At 40.3% G+C, this 22,906-nt stretch overlaps 2 protein-coding genes across 4 annotated transcripts; both read left to right on the top strand.

Moving 5' to 3' along the window:
* The first annotated feature begins 575 nt into the window (after positions 1–575).
* On the top strand, positions 576–11,603 carry LOC110969040 (uncharacterized). Of its 2 annotated transcripts, none has more exons than XM_022219067.2 (11): positions 576–706; positions 4,559–6,929; positions 7,086–7,131; positions 7,390–7,518; positions 8,114–8,203; positions 8,354–8,464; positions 8,738–8,854; positions 8,988–9,110; positions 9,622–9,693; positions 10,761–10,823; positions 11,135–11,603. In XM_022219067.2, exons 2-11 carry the CDS (start codon positions 4,653–4,655, stop codon positions 11,194–11,196), a joined length of 3,090 nt encoding a protein of 1,029 aa, XP_022074759.2. In that variant the 5' UTR covers positions 576–706; positions 4,559–4,652; the 3' UTR covers positions 11,197–11,603. The 2 variants fall into 2 exon arrangements, with proteins under 2 accessions (XP_022074759.2, XP_022074758.2); XM_022219066.2 differs by having other exon boundaries at positions 8,988–9,119.
* Positions 11,604–12,579: 976 nt separating this feature from the next.
* Positions 12,580–22,744, top strand: eif3c (eukaryotic translation initiation factor 3, subunit C). 2 transcript variants are annotated; one of them, XM_022219062.2, is made up of 23 exons: positions 12,580–12,722; positions 14,244–14,361; positions 14,448–14,513; positions 14,601–14,790; positions 14,897–15,022; positions 15,328–15,379; positions 15,784–15,908; positions 16,044–16,174; positions 16,355–16,508; positions 16,632–16,735; positions 17,433–17,574; positions 17,776–17,904; positions 18,494–18,587; positions 18,825–19,012; positions 19,213–19,437; positions 19,544–19,735; positions 20,641–20,812; positions 20,900–21,059; positions 21,354–21,419; positions 21,582–21,669; positions 21,766–21,931; positions 22,121–22,162; positions 22,408–22,744. In XM_022219062.2, exons 2-23 carry the CDS (start codon positions 14,264–14,266, stop codon positions 22,485–22,487), a joined length of 2,790 nt encoding a protein of 929 aa, XP_022074754.1. In that variant the 5' UTR covers positions 12,580–12,722; positions 14,244–14,263; the 3' UTR covers positions 22,488–22,744. The 2 variants fall into 2 exon arrangements, with proteins under 2 accessions (XP_022074754.1, XP_022074753.1); XM_022219061.2 differs by having other exon boundaries at positions 22,121–22,171.
* Positions 22,745–22,906: the final 162 nt, after the last annotated feature.

Below are 22,906 nucleotides of genomic sequence, written 5' to 3'. Positions count from 1 at the left end.
TCCAATGAAGAAATAAGATTGGTGTTACTGATTTAGTTTTACAAGTTAAAATGTTAATGTTAAAACCCCACAGCAACATTTATTATGCAAATGTACTTGAAAAGGTTGAATATCCATGGAAGACCTTACAATGCTATAGAATATTAAAGTTCATCTGGTTAAATTAAATACTGTGATTAAGAGACTACAGTGTTTTAGTTTATGTATAATGGACTTGACTGATTAAAATACTAACATTAAGACTTGACAATTTTACGTTTTTCTAACTTAAATGTCGGGATTAAGTACGTTTAGGATTATTTATCATAAAAAATAAGCAGACCAATTTTTAAAAAATATATACTGTCAAAAATAGGACAACTACATTAATCAAATGTTTCTCTGATGAGAAAATATATACAGTTTTTAAAGAAGAAAACTTTTAAGTCTCCCAACAGGACAGAAATTAGAAGAATGTACTCGGTTTCTAAATCTAGAAACAGTAGATGGCGCTGCGACTTCATCGTGTTAGCAGTCACCCACTTTTAAATACACGAAGAAGAAATCTGCCGCTGTGATTGGCTGGAATCATCCAATGAGCGTGAAGGAAACTGGCATTTGAACAGGAACGTAGCTACGCTGCTGTTTAGTGTTTTTCTGACTTTCAGTAGACGTTAGTGATCTAACTTAACAAGCATTAATATCTACCAAGAAGTCTGTGTGATAGGTGAGTAAACCTGTTCATTCTACAGGCAAACGTTACCAAACTAACATTAGCTTAACGTTGGTCGAGAGCGTCTCACAGTTCAGGGCTGTAACAACTAAACATAAATAATTTCCTGTCAGTGTTTTCCTTACTAAACTGTCGTGTTGTGTTTGTTACCTGTCCCATCTGTGACCTTTCCCTGTTGTGTAAAGTTGCCATGTTATTGTATACATTAGTTTACGTTGTGTGTCTTCGGCCTGAAACAAGCTAGTGTCTTTTAAAACTGCGGTCAAGTGAGCCGCCCGCACTCTGGGCGTTGCGCAACTATTCCGTGTAATACGGTAATACGATCACAGGCGCTGAGGAGCCAGGCTGAGAGACGTCCGCTGCAAATACATGCTGTTATACAGATTTTGACTGTCCATATCTGGAAATCTTTAGGCGGTGACAAAGATCTCTCACTGTGGCTTTGTCAGGGGCCATCCCAGCTACCACCATGCACAATATCACCTGATTTTACTGTAGAATTTTAGAGAAAATTAATGTCAAAGTGTGCTGCAATTTCTATCGCCTATGTTCATAATTGCTGATTTTGACTGTCCATATCTGGAAATCCTTAGGTGGTGAAACAGATCTGTCACTGTGGCCTTGTCAGGGGTCATCCCAGCTACCACCACGTACAATATCACCTGATTTTACTGTAGAATTTTAGAGAAAATTAATGTCAAAGTGTGCTGCAATTTCAATCGCCTATGTTCATAATTGCTGATTTTGACTGTCCATATCTGGAAATCCTTAGGCTGTGACAAAGATCTGTCACTTTGGCTTTGTCAGGGGTCATCCCAGCTACTACCATGCACAATATCACCTGATTTTACTGTAAAATTTTAGAGAAAATGAATGTCAAAGTGTGCTGCAGTTTCAATCGTCTACGTCCACAATTACTGATTTTGACTGTCCATATCTCCAAATCCTTAGGCGGTGACACAGATCCGTCACTGTGGCTTTGACAGGGGTCATCCCAGCTACCACCATGCACAATATCACCTGATTTTACTGTAAAATTTTTGAGAAAATTAATGTCAAAGTATGCTGCAGTTTCAATCGTCTACGTCCAGAATTGCTGATTTTGACTGTCCATATCTGGAAATCCTTAGGCGGTGACACAAATCTGTCACTGTGGCCTTGTCAGGGGTCATCCCAGCTACCACTACGTACAATATCACCTGATTTTACTGTAGAATTCTGGAGAAAATTAGGTCAAAGTATGCTGCAATTTCAATCGTCTACATAATGGAAACATGGGGGCCACCTCAGCCACTGTTATGTGGCTCCTTAGGAAAATGACCATCCTTTGCACATTTTGAAGAATTAGTTCCACCCGAGAGTTGTCAAAACAACCAATGTCTGAATTGTTACCCAAGTAAACGAGTGAATGGACTCTCTCGGTGACCCTGACCCAAACATTAATTATGCTGCTATAGGCTGAGGCTGCTGTTGGATCTGTCTTGATGCACTGAGCTCCTCGTTTTATGACCTATGTATTTTCTGTATCATTTGCATGTCAGTCACTTCGTGTCCCCCTGTCTCTCTGTCTGTCTCTGTCTCCGGCCGTTCCTGCTCCAGAGCAGAGGTGGTCAGAGGTTGCTGTAGGGCGCTGCTGCAGTTTCTGCTCCACCCTGCTACTTCCAGCTGCTCACTCACACCAAACTGCTTTCCCGATTCTGGACTTTTGCCTCTGGACACTCTGGGGATCAACTAAGCTCTGGAATTATTGACATATTATGTCAATAAATCACGTGAAAAAGTTATGTTTTTATAATGGCTAAATTGAACGGAATTGAATAGAGTATCAGCCATGATGTATCAACACAACTGAAATTGCAGCATACTTTGACATTAATTTTCTCCAGAATTCTACAGTAAAATCAGGTGATATTGTGCATGGTGGTAGCTGGGATGACCCCTGACAAAGCCACAGTGACAGATCTTTGTCACAGCCTAAGGATTTCCAGATATGGACAGTCAAAATCAGCAATTCTGGACGTAGACGATTGAAATTGCAGCACACTTTGACCTAATTTTCTCCAGAATTCTACAGTAAAATCAGGTGATATTGTGCATGGTGGTAGCTGGGATGACCCCTGACAAGGCCACAGTGAGAGAACTTTGTCACCGCCTAAGGATTTCCAGATATGGACAGTCAAAATCAGCCATAGGCGATAGAAAGTGCAGCATACTTTGACATTAATTTTCTCAAAAATTTTACAGTAAAATCAGGTGATATTGTACGTGGTGGTAGCTGGGATGACCCCTGACAAGGCCACAGTGAGAGATCTGTGTCACCGCCTAAGGATTTCCAGATATGGACAGTCAAAATCAGCAATTATGGACGTAGACAATTGAAATTACAACATAGTTTGACATTAATTTTCTCTAATATTTTACAGTAAAATCAGGTGATATTGTGCATGGTAGTAGCTGGGATGACCCCTGACAAAGCCAAAGTGACAGATCTTTGTCACAGCCTAAGGATTTCCAGATATGGACAGTCAAAATCAGCAATTATGAACATAGGCGATTGAAATTGCAGCACACTTTGACATTAATTTTCTCTAAAATTCTACAGTAAAATCAGGTGATATTGTACGTGGTGGTAGCTGGGATGACCCCTGACAAGGCCACAGTGACAGATCTGTGTCACCACCTAAGGATTTGGAGATATGGACAGTCAAAATCAGCAATTATGAACATAGACGATTGAAATTGCAGCACACTGACATTAATTTTCTCTAAAATTTTACAGTAAAATCAGGTGATATTGTGCATGGTAGTAGCTGGGATGGCCCCTGACAAAGCCACAGTGAGAGATCTTTGTCACCGCCTAAAGATTTCCAGATATGGACAGTCAAAATCTGTATAACAGCATGTATTTGCAGCGGACGTCTCTCAGCCTGGCTCCTCAGCGCCTGTGATCGCATTACCGTATTACACGGAATAGTTGCGCAACGCCCAGAGTGCGGGCGGCTCACTTGACCGCAGTCTTTTAAAGTTGGTCAAATAGCCCTAAGACACTACTACTGATAGTACTACTGTGATCATCGTCCGCTGTCAGTGCTAAATTATGTCTGAGATGGACGACACGACTCATTGGTAATCATTTGGCTTTATTTCTTGCTGTTTCACTGGTCTGTCTGCATTAAAAAAGAAAAAAATAACTTGTACTTCAAATGTCACAAACATAATCCAGTGAATGGAACTGAGTATTTAAATTCTCTGATTGTAGCTTCTTAAATTTGAATATTTTCAGGTTTCTTTACTCTTCTCTGATAGTAAATTCAATGTCTTTGGGCTGTGGACAAAAAAAGACAACTGAAGACATCAGCTTGGACTTTTAAAATACACTGATTGGCATTTTTAACCACTTTCTAACATTTTATAGACCAAACAACGAATCATTTATTTGAAAAAACAAATACCAGAATCGTCTACAATGAAAATAACCATAAGATGCTGCCATACTAGTGACATTTTGGTCTCAAAGCAAATTGCAGTCCAGTGTAACAGTTAATTAGCTATTAGTGTAAAATTAAAAATGTATTGCATTAGAACCCAATTGATTCAAATCAATATTTGCAAATCACAAAGGCTGCAAGCTGTCGTTGGTTTCACAAGCTCGTGCCATTCTGCTTGTGTGACAGTCATGTCATTGATGGGATCTCGTGTGGTAATTTGTCAATCTAATAAACAGTGGATATTGAAATGAAGCTTGACTTTAAAAATAGATTGCGAATCAAAACGCAATCTCAATATCTCTCAAAAGAATCACAGTTAGATATTTTTACCAAATTGTCCAAATCTGTCCATCCACAGGCTGCAGGCGCGGAGAGTCTGAGAAGACAACAGGAAGTATGTGTGAAGAAATCTAAGCTTTATTTGAGTGGAAGCAAAAGCAAAATCATCCGTCATGGCCAATGAGACAACAGCACAAGCCTTGGATATTCAGGAAAATCTAGAGTCTGATGAAAATATTCCCCCTGGAGTCATTTCTGCAGCTGGAGCTCCAAAGCTCAAGGTCCAGGTGGAAGATGTGATAGGATGTTCCTCTCCACAGCGACGTGAGGAAAATAAGACCCTTTCTGACAGCTTCACCTTTGCGACTCCAGCTCCAGCCATTGGCAATGGTGGTGGCAAGACAAAGTCACGACTCTCTACTCTTCAGTCTGCTCTAACACCAGTTTTAAAATGCCTAAATATTGGCAACAAATGTCCTTCTCTGCGATCAGCAGGTGGTACGGAGACTCCTGTGTACTGTCTGGCTGATGAATCCTTGCCAGAAATTACTTTACTTGATGATACATGTGATTCCGCAATGCATCTGACGAGGAATGACTCCGCTCTTCCTGACAGTACATGTGTGACACCAGTAACAACCAGGTTTGCCACTGCCCAACGCCCCCAGTTTAGTTTCTCCACTAACTTAAAGTTAAATCCTGAAGTCCAACCTCCCAAACTGCCAAAGCATATTAATACAACAGCAGGTACAGAGAATAATGAAAGCAAGTGTGCTCCTGAATTCTGGCTGGTTGACTACTTTCCAGAAATTACTCTTCTTGACATTACACGTGATTCAGAGGTAGGAGAGCAAATATCACCCGTGGATGTAAAACGGGATGTTCCAGAGCTCGGTGGACAAATTTCTTCAGAGTCTGGTAGATCAGACATGATTCAAAGCGAAGAGAGGTGTTTGGAGGATAACACAGTTAAAACGTCCTTGGAAACAACTCGGGATATTACAATGGGCAGTGTTTCGGAACACAGTAGGTCTTCATCAGAGCCCAGTGAACAAAGTATGGTGAAGCTTCAGACATCAGCTGAGGACACACTTGGTTCTCAACCTGCTAATGTTACTCATGACATAAGCTCCACTAGTGGGATGTCTGCTCAGTGTCCACAGGTCTGTACTTCTGATATGGAGTGCAACACTAGTTCAAAGACAGTCACCTCAGGGCTGCTTGATGAACACATGGAGTCTCCTGGTACTGTGGAAACTAACAGTGAACTACAGACCAGCCATGACACCAAGTTGACCAGCAAGGTGCCGCAACTGAACTCCACACCAGATGTCTCTGTAAATGGCACATTTAGCAACATGCAGCCCTCTGATCTGAGCACCTCTACCAATTTAAACACTACTCGTCAAATTTCTGGCCCTCAAAATAACACAATTGATCTTCCTCTGTCGAATGCATGCAGTCCAAAGGTGGAGAATGAAAGCACTGAGCAGGCAGCTTCAGTTACCATTGAACTATCCCTCGATGCCAATCAGAACTGCTCAGCTGTTAAGGGAAGTGGTCCATGTGCTGCGCAGAATGCCACATTTGATAAGCATTCTCTTCAGAAGTCCAGTGACAGCATTGTCATGGTAGAAGCTGCTGCTGCAACGCTTCACGTCCAGAACAACACTTTCGATTGTAAACCTCCCTCTAAACAGAATGGCACAATAACTTTGTCAGAAACAAATTCGAGTGACAGTCACCAGAGCACGATGGACAAACTGTCCTCTCCTAAAGTCTGTAATCTAACCGCTAGCCTTAAAGAAAACAATTCAGAAGTCCACCCTCCTGAAATGTCAGAAAATGCAGGGAAAGCAGCTCCTACAGACGATAATGTCGAGATGGCTGAAACCCCTGACGCTGCATGTGAAGCTGATCCTGTTGTGAAGGAAGCATCTGGAGCTGGTAGACGTGATACTAAGGATCATTCCCAGTCAGGTCTTCCTCCATCAGAATGCCTTTCTGACACTTTAAATCAACAAAGCATGGACTCGGAGAACAGCAAACGAAGCACTTTCAATTTGGATGACAGTCTCGATTTAAGGGCAGACTGCTTGGTTACGTCAACGCCAATGACTAAAAACTTTAACTTTGCCACTTTGCCAGTGGAAGGCAAAACCATAGGTGCACAGAAAAAACTGTATGGGGACGGTGTCAGTAAACCAGCTGATCAAGTGCCATCAGATATTCCGTCGAACCTCGTCTGTGACCGTAAAACATTTTTCAGACAACCCGCCACTAGAACCCTTTGCCTTCCTTCGAAAGTCGCATCCCATCTGTGGAGACCCAAACCAGCCTCTGCACTGCCAGCGCCGGCTGAACTGCGGACGTCCTGCCTGCCCATGAAAAGACAAAGAACCCAAGTCGACACTTTAAAAAATGCCGCTGCTTCTGATGCACCACAGGGGGTAGGACTTGAATGTCTTTTTTTGTTATCCTCTGAATGTTCAAAATGTGAATAATGCTGTTTAACTGCAAGTGAAGCTACACATCTGATTACAAATATCGATTGCGTGTATTGATGGCAGTTTTTCAGTAACATCCTCTGATCTTCTGTCTTTAAGACCACAGGAATATCAAGCTCTTACAACTTACGTCCGACAACAACAGGTGCGTAGTGTGTATTCTGGTTTTTAGAAAGGGTGGTGTCGAGTGCACTTATAGTCTTATGTATGTGAGGCATCACTACTAAACTAAACAATTTTTCTGCATTCTGAATAAATGTTTTTTTTTTTTTTTTTTGTCTTGTTTTGCTGCCTTTTTTTTGCCATTTTCCATTCTTACAGCTGCATGCTACTATAATTCCCTTTGAGTGACAGATGTGTGTGGACAGGCAGTATTCAGTTTTTCCCTCTGTGTGGATTTTAGGGTTGCGGAGACCACAGCTGAGCGGCATACCGTCAGGCATCCAGAGAGCTGCCCCAGGTCTCAGGCCACCATCAGCAAGAAGCAATACACAAGCTTCTTCCAGCACTGACAGACTGTGTGGACCTACAGGTACTGGCACAGTAGTCAGAGTGTAATTTTACACTCCTAATCCTGCTGTTCAGATGCAAACATGAAATATAAACATGCATAAATTACACTGTATCTATGCAGCAGCAAACAAATGAACAGAAAAGACAAGCCACAAGAACACTGTTTGATTTTGTGTTGACAAATGCAATGTTGTAGTGAGCTGAAGCTTTTTTGTTTTTTCTTCTAGCTACATGTTTGTTATACTAGCTATATATTGTTCCAGTCCTTTTTCAAACACTGAAAGAGCTCCCACCTTAAAATGTTGCAATTAAATTCTGCTTGAAAAAGCAAAACAAATGCAAAAATCAGTTCTTGAAACCTTCTTTAAAAACTTAAATTTTGCAAAAAAACTTCCTAAAATTACAACTAGTTTTCTTTTGAAACACAACTGGAAAGCCTTATTATTATTATTATTATTTATTTGCTGTTTTATGATTATTGCAATTAAAGAGAGACCAAGTGTCTACGTGATTTATTTGCTGCACTGTTGAATTAAACAGGAATTTAGCTGCTGGTGTGACATGTGTGTTGACTATTTTTAATGTAATACATTTCCATTTTTATACACATACAGCTGTTAATCCTGTGACTAAGACTTCACAAGCAAAGAAGCACCCTTTAACCAGAGGTGAAGCTTTGCCGCTGTCGAAGAGGAAGAAAATGGGTAAATACTGAGCTGCTGCAATAACACAGGCAATCCTCAAAAACTAGGTGACGACACATATGACTAAAACTGTACAGCAGTTGCTATATAGATGTTAAAACTGGACTTCACTGAGCACACCTAATAGACACAACTTACTTATCTTTTCAGATGTACCATCCAGTGGTGGTGAAGCCCCAGAATCTGCTAGTGATGCGAACAAAAAAGCCCTGAAACAACCTGCAACCAGTCAGAAAGCTGCGCCAGCTAAAACCCAAAGAGGTAGGTTTGGACTGTATCAGACTGTGATGATAGTGATGAGGTAGGTAGGTTAGCTGAAAAGGAGTGACTGTAAAGCAATTAAAAATAAATGACAAAGATATCTTGATTAGATACGTGTTTGTGATGCGACACAAACAAATGTTATCTGGTAGAAAATGTGTTTCTCTCAAAGCGTCACTTAAATGCACTTCAGTTGTACGGGAACATAATATCTAGCAGAAAGGGCTGTGTAACTTCAGTAACCTCGACATTTTCTTTCTCACCTTCTTTCAGATGCACCTGCAAGTACATCTGAAGTCTCAACAACTTGCGATGCCACAAGCAGAGCCAGAGCCCTGAAAGCGCCTGCAGGCAGTCAGAGAGCTGTACCTGCTAAGACAAAAAAGGATGGTATGTTAAGACTCTGTTATCCTGTTGTGTATGTAAAACAACTAAGCCAGACTGTGTGTTGTGTTGCTAGTGGTTTTTGTAACTTCAGTAACCTGGTCCCGCTCTGGTATGTTTTTCTTCATCATGTTCTCAGAAGCTGCAGTGCCTACAAGTGCTGCTGTAGCCTCAACAGCTTGTGACGCTTCGAGCAGAGCCAGAGCCCTGAAACCGCCTGCAAACAGCCATAAAAATCTACTTTCTAAACCCCAGGCCCATGGTAAGCTGGGTACGTTTCTGTTGAATCATTATGAAGCTACTTTGGTTGGCTCTATGTGTGCATTAACATCTTGTTCATAAATCTGTCTTTTTACAGCCACTAACATTAGACAGGGTTTAATGTTTTCTGATTTTAGCATTTCTACCAGTAATGCTTGTCCATATAGAACTGACTCAAGCTTATTATATGTGTTAAACACATCTATCAGATCAAACTGTAATAAATGCTACACTAAGACGGAGCAAAGGGGTCATGGATTAATAACGACAGTAATATAAAGTAAGGCAGACTGCAGAAACCACTTTGATAATTTAATGTCAGACTGTGTTTCTGCATAACAACAACTGCACTTAACCACCATAACCATTTAACATCAGCTGGACAAAGCAGGACAGTTATGGGGAAGTTATAAATAAGCTGTTCTGATGGAGTATATTCAGTAGTGGAAGGTAAATGTGTATTTCAAAGACACTATGTTCCCAGTAATGTGCTGATTTAAATTGTGTTGCAGGTTGTGCCAACTGTTCCGTACTTGAACAGCAGCTCAAAGTGAAATCAGAAGAAATCAAGCGACTGAATGAAGGTATGACATTTACCACAGTGGTTTCATGCTTTTAATTTACCTGAAAATGATTGACAGCTGGCTGTAATTTATTGTACTAAAAAATAGATAGAAGCTTACAAATGAGCAGTGTGGGTTAAACAAATCAAGTGAGGATCTTTCATTTTGAAAGATGACTGAATTCTCATGTTAGCTTCAGACGAATGTATTTTGCACTGAATGAGTGGATTTTATCCCTGGTCACTTATTTTGGAGTCACTGTAGGAAGGGATCTTTTTAACAAGTAAAGCCCTTAAAGGGGAACTTCGGTTTTTTTCAACCTGGGGTCTGTTTTCATATGTCATTTCATACATGTGAGTGATGGAGAAATGAATTTTCAACATAGCTCCAGTATTTAGCCAGGCAGTCAGCTTAGCAGCTCAGCTAGCAGCTCAGCTAGCAGCTCAGCGAGCAGCTCAGCGAGCAGCTCAGCTAGCGAAAAGTATGGGGCAACCTCCACATTACTTGGCGATCGCTCTTTGTTGTGGTCTGTATCCAAAGCTCAGGACGCTAGAAAGCAAATCTCGTTCCGAAATCACGGGATAGCTCCCGCCAAAACACTGGTTTTGGACATAAGAGCGATCGCCAAGTAATGTGGAGGTTTTTGTTCACTTCTCATCTCTAGTATGTTGTGGGACACTTGTTGAGACTATCTGAGCCGGTCAGTGTGGGGGGAAAAAAGCACGTTAGGGCGGACTTTGACGCGGGGGGGCCTCTTGTCCCATACTTTTCGCTAGCTGAGCTGCTAGCTGAGCTGCTAAGCTGCCTGCCTGGCTAAATACTGGAGCTATGTTGAAAAATCATTTCTCCATCACTCACATGTATGAAATGACATCTGAAAACAGACCCCAGGTTGAAAAAAAACCGAAGTTCCCCTTTAAGCTCAAACTGTCCACCACGACTGCATAGTTTTTCCTAGAGGATAGAGGATAGAAGAGAGAAGTTACAAACTAAATACTCTGCCTCTTCAGTCTATGTTGGATATAGAAGGCAAAATGATTTTCTGACAGATTTTATCCTCTGTGTTGTATTGATTCACTGTGTTGCAGGTTGTGGTGAACTTGCAGAGCAACTCAAAGAAAAAGAAGAAGAAATAAGGAGACTAAAAGAAGGTATCCCTTATTACTGTTGTTAATAACATTTACAGCAAATAGAACACAAAGTATGCTAAACATTTTTGAAATAAAACCACTAGCAGTGCTTTTTACAGTTCCTCAAGCAACTTTACCGTTCTACATGTGAGATTATTTTGTCACTTTCCCAGCACTTTACTAAATCAGATCCTGCTATAGTTGGATTATTAGTTTCTTTAGTTCTGCACAGTGTACGGATGCATTATGCATTAGGCAATTGTGTCAAGATTCCTAATGTTGATTTATTTCTTTTACATGTTTTTGTCATTAATTTTCCTTTTTTTCCCCAGAGCTGCTAAAGTACAGTAAACAAGAGGAAGAAGCTAACGCGTCAATAAAATCCCAAAGTTAATATTTTATGCCATATATTGTCATTAATAATGTTAACTTAAAGTTAACTTTGAAAACGTTTGTTGAATAAGTGCATTTTATGTTTAATTGTATCCAAAGTACTTATATTTAACACTGCTCTACTAATTACTAATTGAATGAATTAACTGGTCTTCATCAGAATATTGAAAGAACATGATAGAGATTTGTTTGTAATGAGGCTGAAACTGTAATTTTTTGGTAATTATGTGTAGATTAAACACCTTACATCGTACTGTTTGTGTATAACATTGGACTGTGGATGTCTATCCTGTTTAATGGAATAGTGGGGTTTAATGGGGTTGCCAGTGTTTTACTCTGAGATAATTGAAGGCTCTTTAGGGTATGTATGAATCTTATATATTTTAAATAAATATGCTGTGAAATAAATGAGTTTTCCTGTTTTGTACCAGTTAGGCCCCTGATGTTGTTATAAATTTTCCCAGATATAAAATCCTAGGAACGTCCTGCATTAATTTTATAGTCAAAGTGAAGAATGAAAGAGTTTTTATCAGCACAGTGTACTGGCATTTTCTAATCTGTTCACTGCAGCTTTTAATTCAGATGTAATGCTGGAAAGTTTAATGAAACCATTGAATAGTACCCTGATCATTCACATCAACACAATATTAGTGTCTATATATTTTAATTCTTATTCAGTACATGTGAGAAAACAAAATATTCTTTATTCTGTTCTTAATTTATTTTTTGTCTTTAAATAAAAAAAACATCACAAAGAACAGATAAGAATCCCATTAAAGTACTGGACTGATAAGCAGTGAAAGTAGTAGTAGTAGTAGTAGTAGTTAAAATCATAACGGTACCCATCTCCAACTGTGATACTGTCTTTTTGCATATCTCACAGACATAATAAGGCACCCATGGAGCAGGTAGGACTAAGGGCCTTGCTCAAGGGCCCAGCAATAACAGCTTGGCAGCACTGGAGTTTGAACTACTGATCAGAAGCCCAGAGCCTCAACTATAGACTTTAATTGCGGTTATGTATACAGCTTAAATAGCAATGTACTCAAACTAGAAATGAAATAGTGTCATATTTTTAAACAATGGATAACTAATTTTCATGAGCTACAAGCCATAATCATAAAAATGAAAGCAAACAAAAAGAGCTTGAAATATTCCAATTTCAATCTAATGATTATATACATTTACATTTTTAAATAGAAAACTACATTTTTCTTTATTTATTTATGTATTTTTTTAACGATATTAAGATGTTTTTGACTTGCATCTTTAATAGTTCAACTATAGACAGTGTGTGGGTTACGTTTCCATTTTGCCCTCTGTGTGGCAGTAAAACTCGGTACCTGCTTCATGTGAGCGTCGATCCGCTGGTCATGTCCATGTTGTGTGTCGTCACTTCCTTTCCTGACGCAAGTGCCCGGTAAGACTGCTGCACGCCTTTTCTGTAGCCGCACTACAGCAAAACTGGATTTTACAACAACTCTGAGTGGACAGACACATCACAGAATAACTTCTACAAGGACGTAGGTGAGTCTGGTTTGGTGTCTGATGAAGCTGTGGGTGATTTTGTTTCGCTTTGGCGGCGTGTATTTACCGGCTTCACATGCGGGGAGGCCCATGTTCTCCTTCAGTTGATGCTAACATTAGCTTAGCAACGACCCCCGCGCCACGTTAGAGTTAGCCTCCCATTATCCGATATAAATCAGCTTCAGCCTGCTAACTAATAGGCTACATTGTATATCTACACTATATAGATTATCTTAAATCATAATATGTGGTATTTGTGTCTGCAACTACAGTTTGGTGTCGTCTTTGTTGGGCTATTGTAACCCATCTGTTAAAGCTACATACCGTTAGCTATATGTCGTTGCATAGCATGTACAGACCCAGGTTGCTAACGCTAGCAGTGTCAATTCAAGCCTTCATTGACATCTGTATGGAAAATTGTACAGGTTATTACAGACATGCCCCTTAAACACCGTCGATATTAGCTATCTAATTCCTAAAACTGTGCACAACTGTACTAAACGGAAGCTGCTCAATCACGCACTGGTTTAAAGGTTAGCTATGTGTAGCTTAATGAAAATACTAGTGATCATAGTTGGGATCAGTTATCTTTGTAACAGTACTTTACCTAGTTAGTTTATTACATTATAACCAATCTTGCTGTTTCCTACTGGTTGAATAAACTTTAATGGCCAATACAACCCATATAATGCAGTTTGCAGCACGGTGTTTGCAGCCTCTCCATTGTGACTGAAAAGTTTTTAATGCATGAGAATGACTTGATTTCATTCCTGGCAGTATCATTTAAAGATTGCCATCCATAGGATAATTTAAAGAGAGCTAGTTTCTTTAATTTATACATAAACGAACAATCTACTCGGTTATTAGACATAACAACCGAACACATATAGTCTAAACATAAGAAACTGTTCTTTTGTCTGTTGTTCTATAATTTCAGGCCTGGTTGTGCTTTAACATGCAAACATTTTTTATAGATATAATTTTTTATTTATTAATTTTAATGCACAGGCTCTACATATTGAGGTGTTTTATCCGCGTTGCCAGAGAAATTTACGTCAACACATATTTATTGTGGCAGGAGCACATTGAGGATGCCACACAGGTAGTCTTATCTGAGAGATCTAGATTTTTCAGTGTGTTTTTAACTGCAGCAATCACATAAATGAGAAGGTGACACTCCAGCTACATTACTGGAAGTTATGAACCTTTAAACTGAGGCTTTTTTACTTGTGTTTACATGAGCATGATGAATTGATTTGTTTGTTAAAAATGTGTATTATTCCACATCATTTTTGGCATATATTAAGGTCACAGAGCAAACCATCTTTATGTTTAATGGGTAATTAATTGAAGCATTACGGTCTGTTTTTTAAGTAACTAACTCAGGAAGACAGTGTGTTTTTGTAGAGCATCAGATGTTCACAGTTTGTCAGAAATGTATGAAATGCATAACAGAATACTGAAGATGAGGATAATTTGGTGTAATCTCTTTAACATTTAATTATTTTTTTGCTGCTACAGATTGACAGCTTCAGTCAGCGATGTCTCGTTTCTTTGCCACCGGCTCTGACAGCGAGTCAGAGGAGTCCTCATCTGCCGATGAGATCACCCCTAAAGCACCCGGGACCACTTTGAAGCAGTCAGTACAATTTAGAGTAAATGTCATCAACATGAGTCACATTATGCTTTTTCTGTTGATCTTATACATCCATATTGTTTTCACAGGTCTTTGCTTCTTAGTGATGATGAGGAGGACACTAAAAGAGTGGTGCGCAGCGCCAAAGACAAAAGGTTGGTGTTGTATCTTTTAAATGACATCTCTTTAAACTCTACACATTGTTAGTTTTTGTGTTGAATGCATTCACTTTTAAATCTCAGGTTTGAGGAGCTGACCAACCTCATAAAGACCATCCGCAATGCCATGAAGATTCGTGACATGGCCAAATGTCTGGAGGAGTTTGAACAGTTATGTCGAGCTTTCCTCAAAAGCAAGAATATAGTGGACAAGGAGGGTGTTCCCTCTTTCTATATCCGCCTTTTGGCTGACTTGGAGGACTATCTGAACCAGGTCAGTAGCCTGGCATTGAAACACCACTCTGTAAATACAAACTGTGTAATTTATCAATATGATTTGCATTTCCTCTAACAAAAATGTAACATTGCTTTCTTCACAGCTTTGGGAGGACAAAGAAGGCAAGAAGAAGATGAACAAAAACAATGCTAAAGCCCTCAGCACACTCCGTCAAAAGATCCGCAAGTACAACAGAGACTACGAAACAGAAATAGCTGCATACAAGGAGGTACGTCTCAAGAATTCATCACAGCTGTCCTTTGAAATAATGTGTTGTGTACAGAATATTACCTATACTTTCAGATTAAAATGAGTGTTGGGAAGTTGTTTAAACACCTGTGTGAGATCGTGGAAGAGAGGCATGTGCTCATGCTGTCTGATAGAGCTGCTCAGCTGCCAGCAGAGCGGATTGTACTTATACTGCGTAGCTGTCTGGTATACATATGTGTAACTGCAAAACATAGATTGACGGCAGGAGAGCAGCCTGGATAAACACCAGTAAAAAAAAATAAAATAAACAATGTGTCTTGTTAGAACCCACAGGAGTCTGCAGATGAAGAGGAGGAGAAGGAGCCAGAGGATTCTGGTAAGTTTGCTCTTCATGCATGTTTTTATGCCTCATGAACCTTATAAAGCATACAAGAACATGAACAAAGTTTAATGTGTTTATTGTAGCAATGGAGTGAAATGTGTTTACATTTACAATAGATTTAAAGTCTTTTTGCTTCAGACAGTGCTTGTACATCATTGTGTAAACTACAAGCTAAAATCATACAAATATGTGAACCTATAAACATTTACAAAGATTGTAACAAGGACAATTTTACTAGCATTTGCAAAGTAGCATTTTTTTACATTTTGTGTTAAAACTTGTTACAAGCATTTTAGTTTTTGTAATCAGGTGAACATCAGACTGTTCAGCCATGGAAATGGTTACAATGAATGAGTGCGAACATCCTCTGAAATTGATCCTAATCTTTGTTCCACAAGGCTCCTCATCTGACAGCGATGCAGAGGGAGGTGATGAAGGAGTGTCGAGCACGTCCTTCTTAAAGAAGAAGCCTGAGGCTGCTTCGGAGGCCAGCAAGTTCCTCAAGTCTGCCAAAGGATCCGGGGTAAGACGCCAACATGCCATACAAGATGGAGCACAGATACAAGGATGAGAAACCTCATGGAAAATACCTGAAACTTGTTCTCATATCTGACGGACCATCTGAGTTAATGTGCTGTGAATTTACTCCTTTTGACAGGATGAGTCCTCCTCTAGTGACGACGATGATGATGATGAAGACTGGGGCTCAGACACCGTTGACAGTGGCAGCGAGAGTTCAGATGAAGGGAAAGGAAGGAGCGCTTCCCTGGCAATGGTCTTCCTCCGGAAGTAAGTCGTCTCCTTTAGTTTTTTTTAAAATAACTTTTGTGGCAGATTTTTGTAATTATTGATGAGAAATGATTGAATAATGAAAACAAAGATCATTTGCAGCCTGTTATTATTTACAATCCTGTGCTATCATGTAAACTGTAAATGATTTATCCCCACACTTTCTGTGTCTGTCCTTAGGACCCAGGATTCTGACAAACCCAGCGAAAAGAAGCTCGGGAAGAAGAAGAAGCCCAAAAAGAAAGAGCGGCTTGAGGAGGAGCCCGAGGAGGAGGGAGGAGAGGAGGCTGGAGAAGGCTGGGAGAAGGTCAAGGGAGGCGTCCCTCTGGTCAAGGTAAAGAAGAAGAGATTGTTTTAAAAGAGCCGAAGTACATTTTGCATTAAAATAAACAAACATTAAAGTAAACCAAGAAATCCCCTGTCATATTAACGTTTTGCGCTGCTTTTTATCTGTCAGGAGAAGCCCAAGATGTTTGCTAAAGGCACAGAGATCAACACAGCGGTGGTGGTGAAGAAGCTGAATGAGATCCTTCAAGCCAGAGGCAAAAAGGGCACGGACAGGTAACGCTGCGTCCTTCACTAAAGCTCCCATTAACACAAAATGTGACTGCCCTCTTTATTTATAGTTTAAAAGAAATAGTGCTGATAGCTAATCCTCATTTCGGTGTAATTAGTTATAAATATGTGCATTAAAGAGGCTGCATAAAGAAAATATTTATTGAAATAGAGATGTGTATCGTTAAGGATTTGATGGTGCTGCTGCTTTTGGTGATACTGTTTATCAATCCAATACTTTCACAATATTCTTAGTGACACTTTTTTCTTGGTTTTACTTGTTTGTGTTGTTTTAAAGAGAAAATGCTAAACAAATTGTGAATAGAATAAAGATTGTTTTATTTTCTCATATGTATAAGAATTAAAATATGTAGAGAAATTGTTGATGTGTTTGTGAATAATCAGAGCACTATGGGTCAGAGTCACGGAGTTACTCACAAAATAAAACATTATGCAGTGTGTTTCATTAAACTGTCCAGCATTATTTCAGGAATAAAAATTCCACTTTGAACAAATACTAGGTGAGTTTCAGCACATTGGACTGATAGAAATGACTTTGCGTACCAATTTCATCCAGCAAAGAGAAACCAAATTCCTCATAGTTCACTTGCTTGTTTTATTATGTGTTGATTATCAAAGATATTGGGTCTGTATCACATTGTCTGATCTTATCCCTCTGTTTTCCCTCTCCTCTCCCCAACAGAGCTGCTCAGATTGAGCTGCTTCATGCTCTGGCAGCCATCGCTGCTGAGAATAACTTGGGTCAGGGAATTCTGGTCAAGATTAAGTTCAACATTATTGCCTCCCTGTACGACTACAACCCCAACTTGGCAGCCTTCATGAAGGTGAGGGCCACTGTTTAGTACTTGGTCTGTTAATTTTAGGTAAATATTTACACTTGAATATAACAGACCCATTGACAGGCCTTCTAATGTCTGATGAACAGATTTTTAAATCGGCAAAAAAATGCTCAAATGCAGTGAAATATGTTAAGTTGTCTAGACCGGAGAACCGGGACTGATTTTTCTGACTTTGCTTCCCTTCAGCCTGACATGTGGAAGAAGTGCCTGGATTGTATAGATGAGCTGTTGGACATCCTCTTTGACAACAACAACCACATCTTCATTGGGGAGAACATTGCAGAGGACAGCGAGAATCTGGCCATCTCTGACCAGGTAGCACATCTTCACTTCCCATTTTTGTTCTACACATCTGTTATGTTCTAGTACGTTTGGGTGGCAGCTTGTAGGTTTTGAGAAAACGGGAATAGGAGTCGACTTTGAACCTAACGTGCTTCCTTACAGCAGTCATGAGTCTTTAAGTACCACACATGATGGATTCACATCATTAGCTCAGTATACAGTCTATACACTGTTCATCTTTGTGTTTACGCTTACATGTTGAAATATGTTTGTTGCTCTTGTGGAATAGACACGAAAAACCTAAAGTCAGTTTTAAACTTTGTACTGTTTTGACGTCAACGTTGCTTGATGCCACCAGAACTGCATTCTTTTTGCTGTACACCTGTATGAATACGTTTTTTATTTTAATATAGCATATGTAGGTTTCCAGCACATTATCTCCCAAGAGCGAAATTCACTTCTCCTAAATGAAGAATTAAGTGGACAAAAGTAAATAAAATACAATACTGTTAATTTACGAGCTGTTTTCTCCACTCAGGCCTGGGCTCTCACTGCTGTTACAGTGTTACCAAATGTGAATCATGTAATAAATATTAATTACTTCATTGTGCTTGTTCTTCAGCCTTTCAGGGTGCGTGGATGCGTCCTAACGCTGGTAGAGAGGATGGATGAAGAGTTTACCAAGATCATGCAGAACACTGATCCCCACTCACAAGGTCAGAAATGACTCAAGAATTATTTTTGACTTGAAATACTTTACTGTTCGAACATATCAACTTCATTGAGTATTGAAATTTTAAAAGTGACTATGAAGAATCAAAAGAAAAGAAATCTTAATGTTGATGCAAAGCCCAGAATTGTTCAAGTATCCTCCTCCTCATATGGCTCTTTATTCTGTTTCTGCTCTTCCTACTTGCTCATTGTGTTGTCTGTTTTTTTTGGACTGCCTTCAGAATATGTTGACAATCTCAAAGATGAGGGACGAGTTTGTGGCATCGTTGACCGGCTGCTCGCCTACATGGAGAACAAAGGCAGCACAGAGGAGATTTGCCGCATCTACCTGCGCAGAATCATGCACACCTACTACAAGTTTGACTACAAAGCTCACAGACGCAGCCTCGGCCTCCAGGGAGAGTCCAAGGTGAGGAAAACACATGGATGATACAGCCTGCATTTTAAAGAAACAATGACCTGCAGTATGACAAACATGCCTTTTAAATAATGGAGTAGAATTTGAAGTGTATTTAATGCCAGTGTAACGTCTTATCGTAAGCCGAGCGGTTTCCCTGTCAGATCTTTTGTCAGCGGGATGTGCTAACTGTGTTCCAATCTGCCGTTTAGTCCGAGCAGGACCAGGAGGAGAGCGAGGGGGAGGACAGCGCTGTGATCATGGACCGTCTCTGCAAGTTCATCTACGCCAAGGATCGTACCGACCGTATCCGTACTTGCGCTATCCTCTGCCACATCTACCATCACGCTCTGCATTCACGCTGGTACCAGGCACGCGACCTGATGCTCATGAGCCACCTGCAGGACAACATCCAACACGCTGACCCACCTGTACAGGTAACAGGACAAAAATGTAGCTGCACAGAAATACAGTATTTACTCCCAATGACAATGAAGCAAATTAGAGTATTAAGCACTTGTTTTTTCTTATTTTTTTCCCCAGATCTTGTACAACAGAACTATGGTCCAACTTGGCATTTGCGCCTTTAGGCAGGGCATGATCAAAGACGCCCACAACGCGCTGTTGGACATCCAGTCGTCTGGCCGTGCGAAGGAGCTCCTGGGTCAAGGTTTGCTCATGAGGAACATGCAGGAGAGAAACGCCGAGCAGGAGAAGATTGAAAAGAGACGACAAGTAAGTCCTCCATGAGCAGTGAACTCCTCTTCATTTCTTTTGCTGATCACCTGCTTTGCTAAATGCACAAGAAACTCTATAAACTTTGTTGGACTCTGCAACACTACATGTGCATATTCTTTGTCTTTTAGTTATTGCTTGACCTTTTCTTAAGCTACCAGATTGGCCTTTGTGGCTTTGAGTGAAATGTTACTGCTATTGAATGGATGGCTGTGAAATTTGCTTCACGTGTTTCTGTCTCGGCAAAACATTGATTGGCCTTCACTGCTGTGCTCAAATGCAGACTCGGAACTATTAGCAGGCCTTTACAGTCATAAGTTTGCTCAGTTATTATTGTACTGTTTTGTACTCTTTGGTCCAAAATGTGAATCGGGCACATGCTGCACCTTTCAAACATTGGGAGGAATCTAACAATTAGGTTTATTTTATGTTAATCTGTCAGTGATTTACTTGATTAATTGTTTGTTCTACTTAAATATGAAAAATGTTGAATAGTGTTTCACAAAGCCAAATATGATGTCCTCACATCTTATTTTGTTCACCGAAAGATAATCAGTTTACTGTTATTGAGGAGAATAGAACTGTTATTGAGGAGAGTAGAATAGAAGCTACAATTTTGATCTTTTTTTTTTTTTCCTGTTAAAAATTACTCGGAGGGCGTCCCATGAACAGCGCCTAGTCCAAGATGCAGCATCCTAGGTTGAATTCCCGCTCACAGCCCTTTACTACATGTCTTCTCCCTGCTTTCCTGTCTGCCTCTCAACTGTACCTATCTAATAAAGCCAAAAGTCCAAAAAAATAATAATTACTCAGACTGATTAGCAAATTATCACAATACCTGTTGATGAATTTATCAAACAGCTAATGAGTTAAATGTTTCTGCTGTAATTATCCCAACATCTTAGGTGCCGTTCCACATGCACATCAACCTGGAGCTGCTGGAGTGCGTCTACCTGGTGTCGGCCATGCTGTTGGAAATCCCCTACATGGCCGCCCACGAGTTTGATGCCCGTCGCAGAATGATCAGCAAACAGTTCCATCACCAGCTGAGGGTGGGGGAGAGGCAGCCGCTGCTCGGTACGAATCACTACGACCTCGTTTCCACGACGTTTAGAGCACAGATAAACCAGAGAGGATAACTGTCGCTGAATGTTTGTCCTGCAGGACCTCCAGAGAGCATGAGGGAACACGTGGTGGCAGCCAGCAAGGCCATGAAGATGGGAGACTGGCGGACCTGCCACTCATTCATCATCAATGAGAAGATGAACAGTAAAGTCTGGGATCTGTTCCCTGAGACGCAGAGAGTACGAGAGATGCTTGTCAGGTTTGTATACTGTTATTATTGTTACTTTGTACTGCCAGATTTGTTGAGCCTTCAGTCTCGTTGGATAAGCAGCAGCTTATGTAGCAATAAATATAGTTATAAAATAATAACAAAATAGTAGTAATAATATTTACAATAAGTACAAGGATGAGAATGAAATAGTGCAGTATTGACACACTGTAAACAATAGAGTATAAAGTGGCTTCTCAGTTTCTTATTGTAGCTGTTATTTGAATTATTACAAGTTGTCTTAATATTTGTGGAATTTGAACAGTCCTGATTTGCTTCTTATAGGAAGATTCAAGAGGAGTCACTGAGGACTTACCTGTTCACGTACAGCAGCGTATACGACTCCATCAGGTAAGCACAAGATCCCCACATGTTTAGTCAGAATTAAATCACTAGTTTGTGTAGAGCAGCAGGACTTTGGCTTTAAATTAAAGCTTCAGTTTGTATCCCTCTGGACCAGAAATGTCTTTAATGTGAAGCTATGAGTTGATGCAATTTCTGTGTCTGCTTCAGCATGGAGACACTGTCTGAGATGTTTGAGCTGGAGATCTCCACAGTTCACAGCATCATCAGCAAGATGATCATCAATGAGGAGCTGATGGTTAGTCTGAAGATTCTGATTTTAGTCACAATAGATGCAGCAGAAATCCAATGTGTTTTCCTGTGCTCTAAATGTTTTCCGTCGTTTTTCCGCCAGGCGTCCCTCGACCAGCCCACACAGACGGTGGTGATGCACCGCACAGAGCCCACCTCTCTGCAGAACATGGCTCTGCAGCTGGCAGAGAAACTGGGCAGCTTGGTGGAGAACAACGAGCGCGTCTTCGACCTCAAACAGGGCGTCTATGGAGGCTACTTCAACAGAGGTGAGTTTAAACAGCAGCTTTCACTGTATGCTGCCCTCTTTCTGACTCACTACACATTCCATTAAACTACTACTGCTATGATTAAAATCTTGTATAATTCCCTGAGCATCTCTGGCACAGCCTTTTCAGTTAGAGGCTGTATTTTGTTTTTTGGCAAACAATGATAATCGTGTGTTCTTTGCATTACAGATCAGAAAGGTGGCTACCAACAGAAGCAGTCGTACCAGAGAGGTACGTTAAGTACGTTAAGTTGAATATTTGACTCCTTTGGGTTTAACAAATAACACACTGGTTGTCTATTAATGCGTCCAGTGAGTGATAAGGGTCGGGTTATGGCAGTGACACTAGTTTTGATTTGTCACATGTAAAATTGTTTGTACTCTTTAGAAGTATGTCAGCATAAGTATTTGTTTTTTGACGTGCTGTCCTGTGGATACTGCTTGGTAATAGTGTTCTTCTTCTCTGTGGGGTCACAGATCAGAAAGGCGGCTACCAGCAGAAGCAGGGAGGCTACCAGCGAGGCGGCTACAGGAACCAGAACCAAAGCAACTACTGAGCTTGAAGTGGATTTCAGTTTGGCCTCCTGAACTAGTCGTCATTCCATTACAACATCAGCAACAGCCTGGGTCTTCCTCATCAAAACTGTTTTTCACCGACCCTGAAGCCGCCGCTTAGCGTGTTATTTCAGAACTACCAACTTCTGTGGATCGACATGAAGAATTTTATTATTACTAAAAAAAGCATTGGCTTGTGGGAGTGCAGTCAGATGACAGACATGTCGAGTTATTAACAAATAAAAGTTATTAAACAGTGTATTTTGAGTTTTGTCAGATTTGTGTTGATATAAATTCCATTTTTAAGCTGCTCTTCAGTGAAAATCATCAAGCTTGGCTGTCTCAGACCAGACGTTCTAAATCTTGGTCTGGAAAATCGGTTCACAACGGTTTCATTTTCCATAATGCCCGCTACCAGTCA

Source organism: Acanthochromis polyacanthus, chromosome 19, assembly GCF_021347895.1.
Source record: "Acanthochromis polyacanthus isolate Apoly-LR-REF ecotype Palm Island chromosome 19, KAUST_Apoly_ChrSc, whole genome shotgun sequence".
Lineage (NCBI taxonomy): Eukaryota > Metazoa > Chordata > Actinopteri > Pomacentridae > Acanthochromis > Acanthochromis polyacanthus.
Note: the sequence above shows the minus strand (reverse complement) of the source record. Positions and strands in the feature narration are given on the sequence as shown.

Excerpts from the sequence above, each read along its gene's own strand:
- eif3c (XM_022219061.2), top strand. The coding sequence starts at position 14,264 with ATGTCTCGTTTCTTTGCCACCGGCTCTGACAGCGAGTCAGAGGAGTCC. Across the intron at positions 17,905-18,493 it reads ATCTGGCCATCTCTGACCAG|CCTTTCAGGGTGCGTGGATG; the intron begins GTAGCACATCTT and ends CTTGTTCTTCAG. Across the intron at positions 21,670-21,765 it reads TCATCAATGAGGAGCTGATG|GCGTCCCTCGACCAGCCCAC; the intron begins GTTAGTCTGAAG and ends TTTTTCCGCCAG.
- LOC110969040 (XM_022219066.2), top strand. The coding sequence starts at position 4,653 with ATGGCCAATGAGACAACAGCACAAGCCTTGGATATTCAGGAAAATCTA. Across the intron at positions 9,120-9,621 it reads CCAGGCCCATGGTAAGCTGG|GTTGTGCCAACTGTTCCGTA; the intron begins GTACGTTTCTGT and ends ATTGTGTTGCAG. Across the intron at positions 9,694-10,760 it reads AATCAAGCGACTGAATGAAG|GTTGTGGTGAACTTGCAGAG; the intron begins GTATGACATTTA and ends ACTGTGTTGCAG.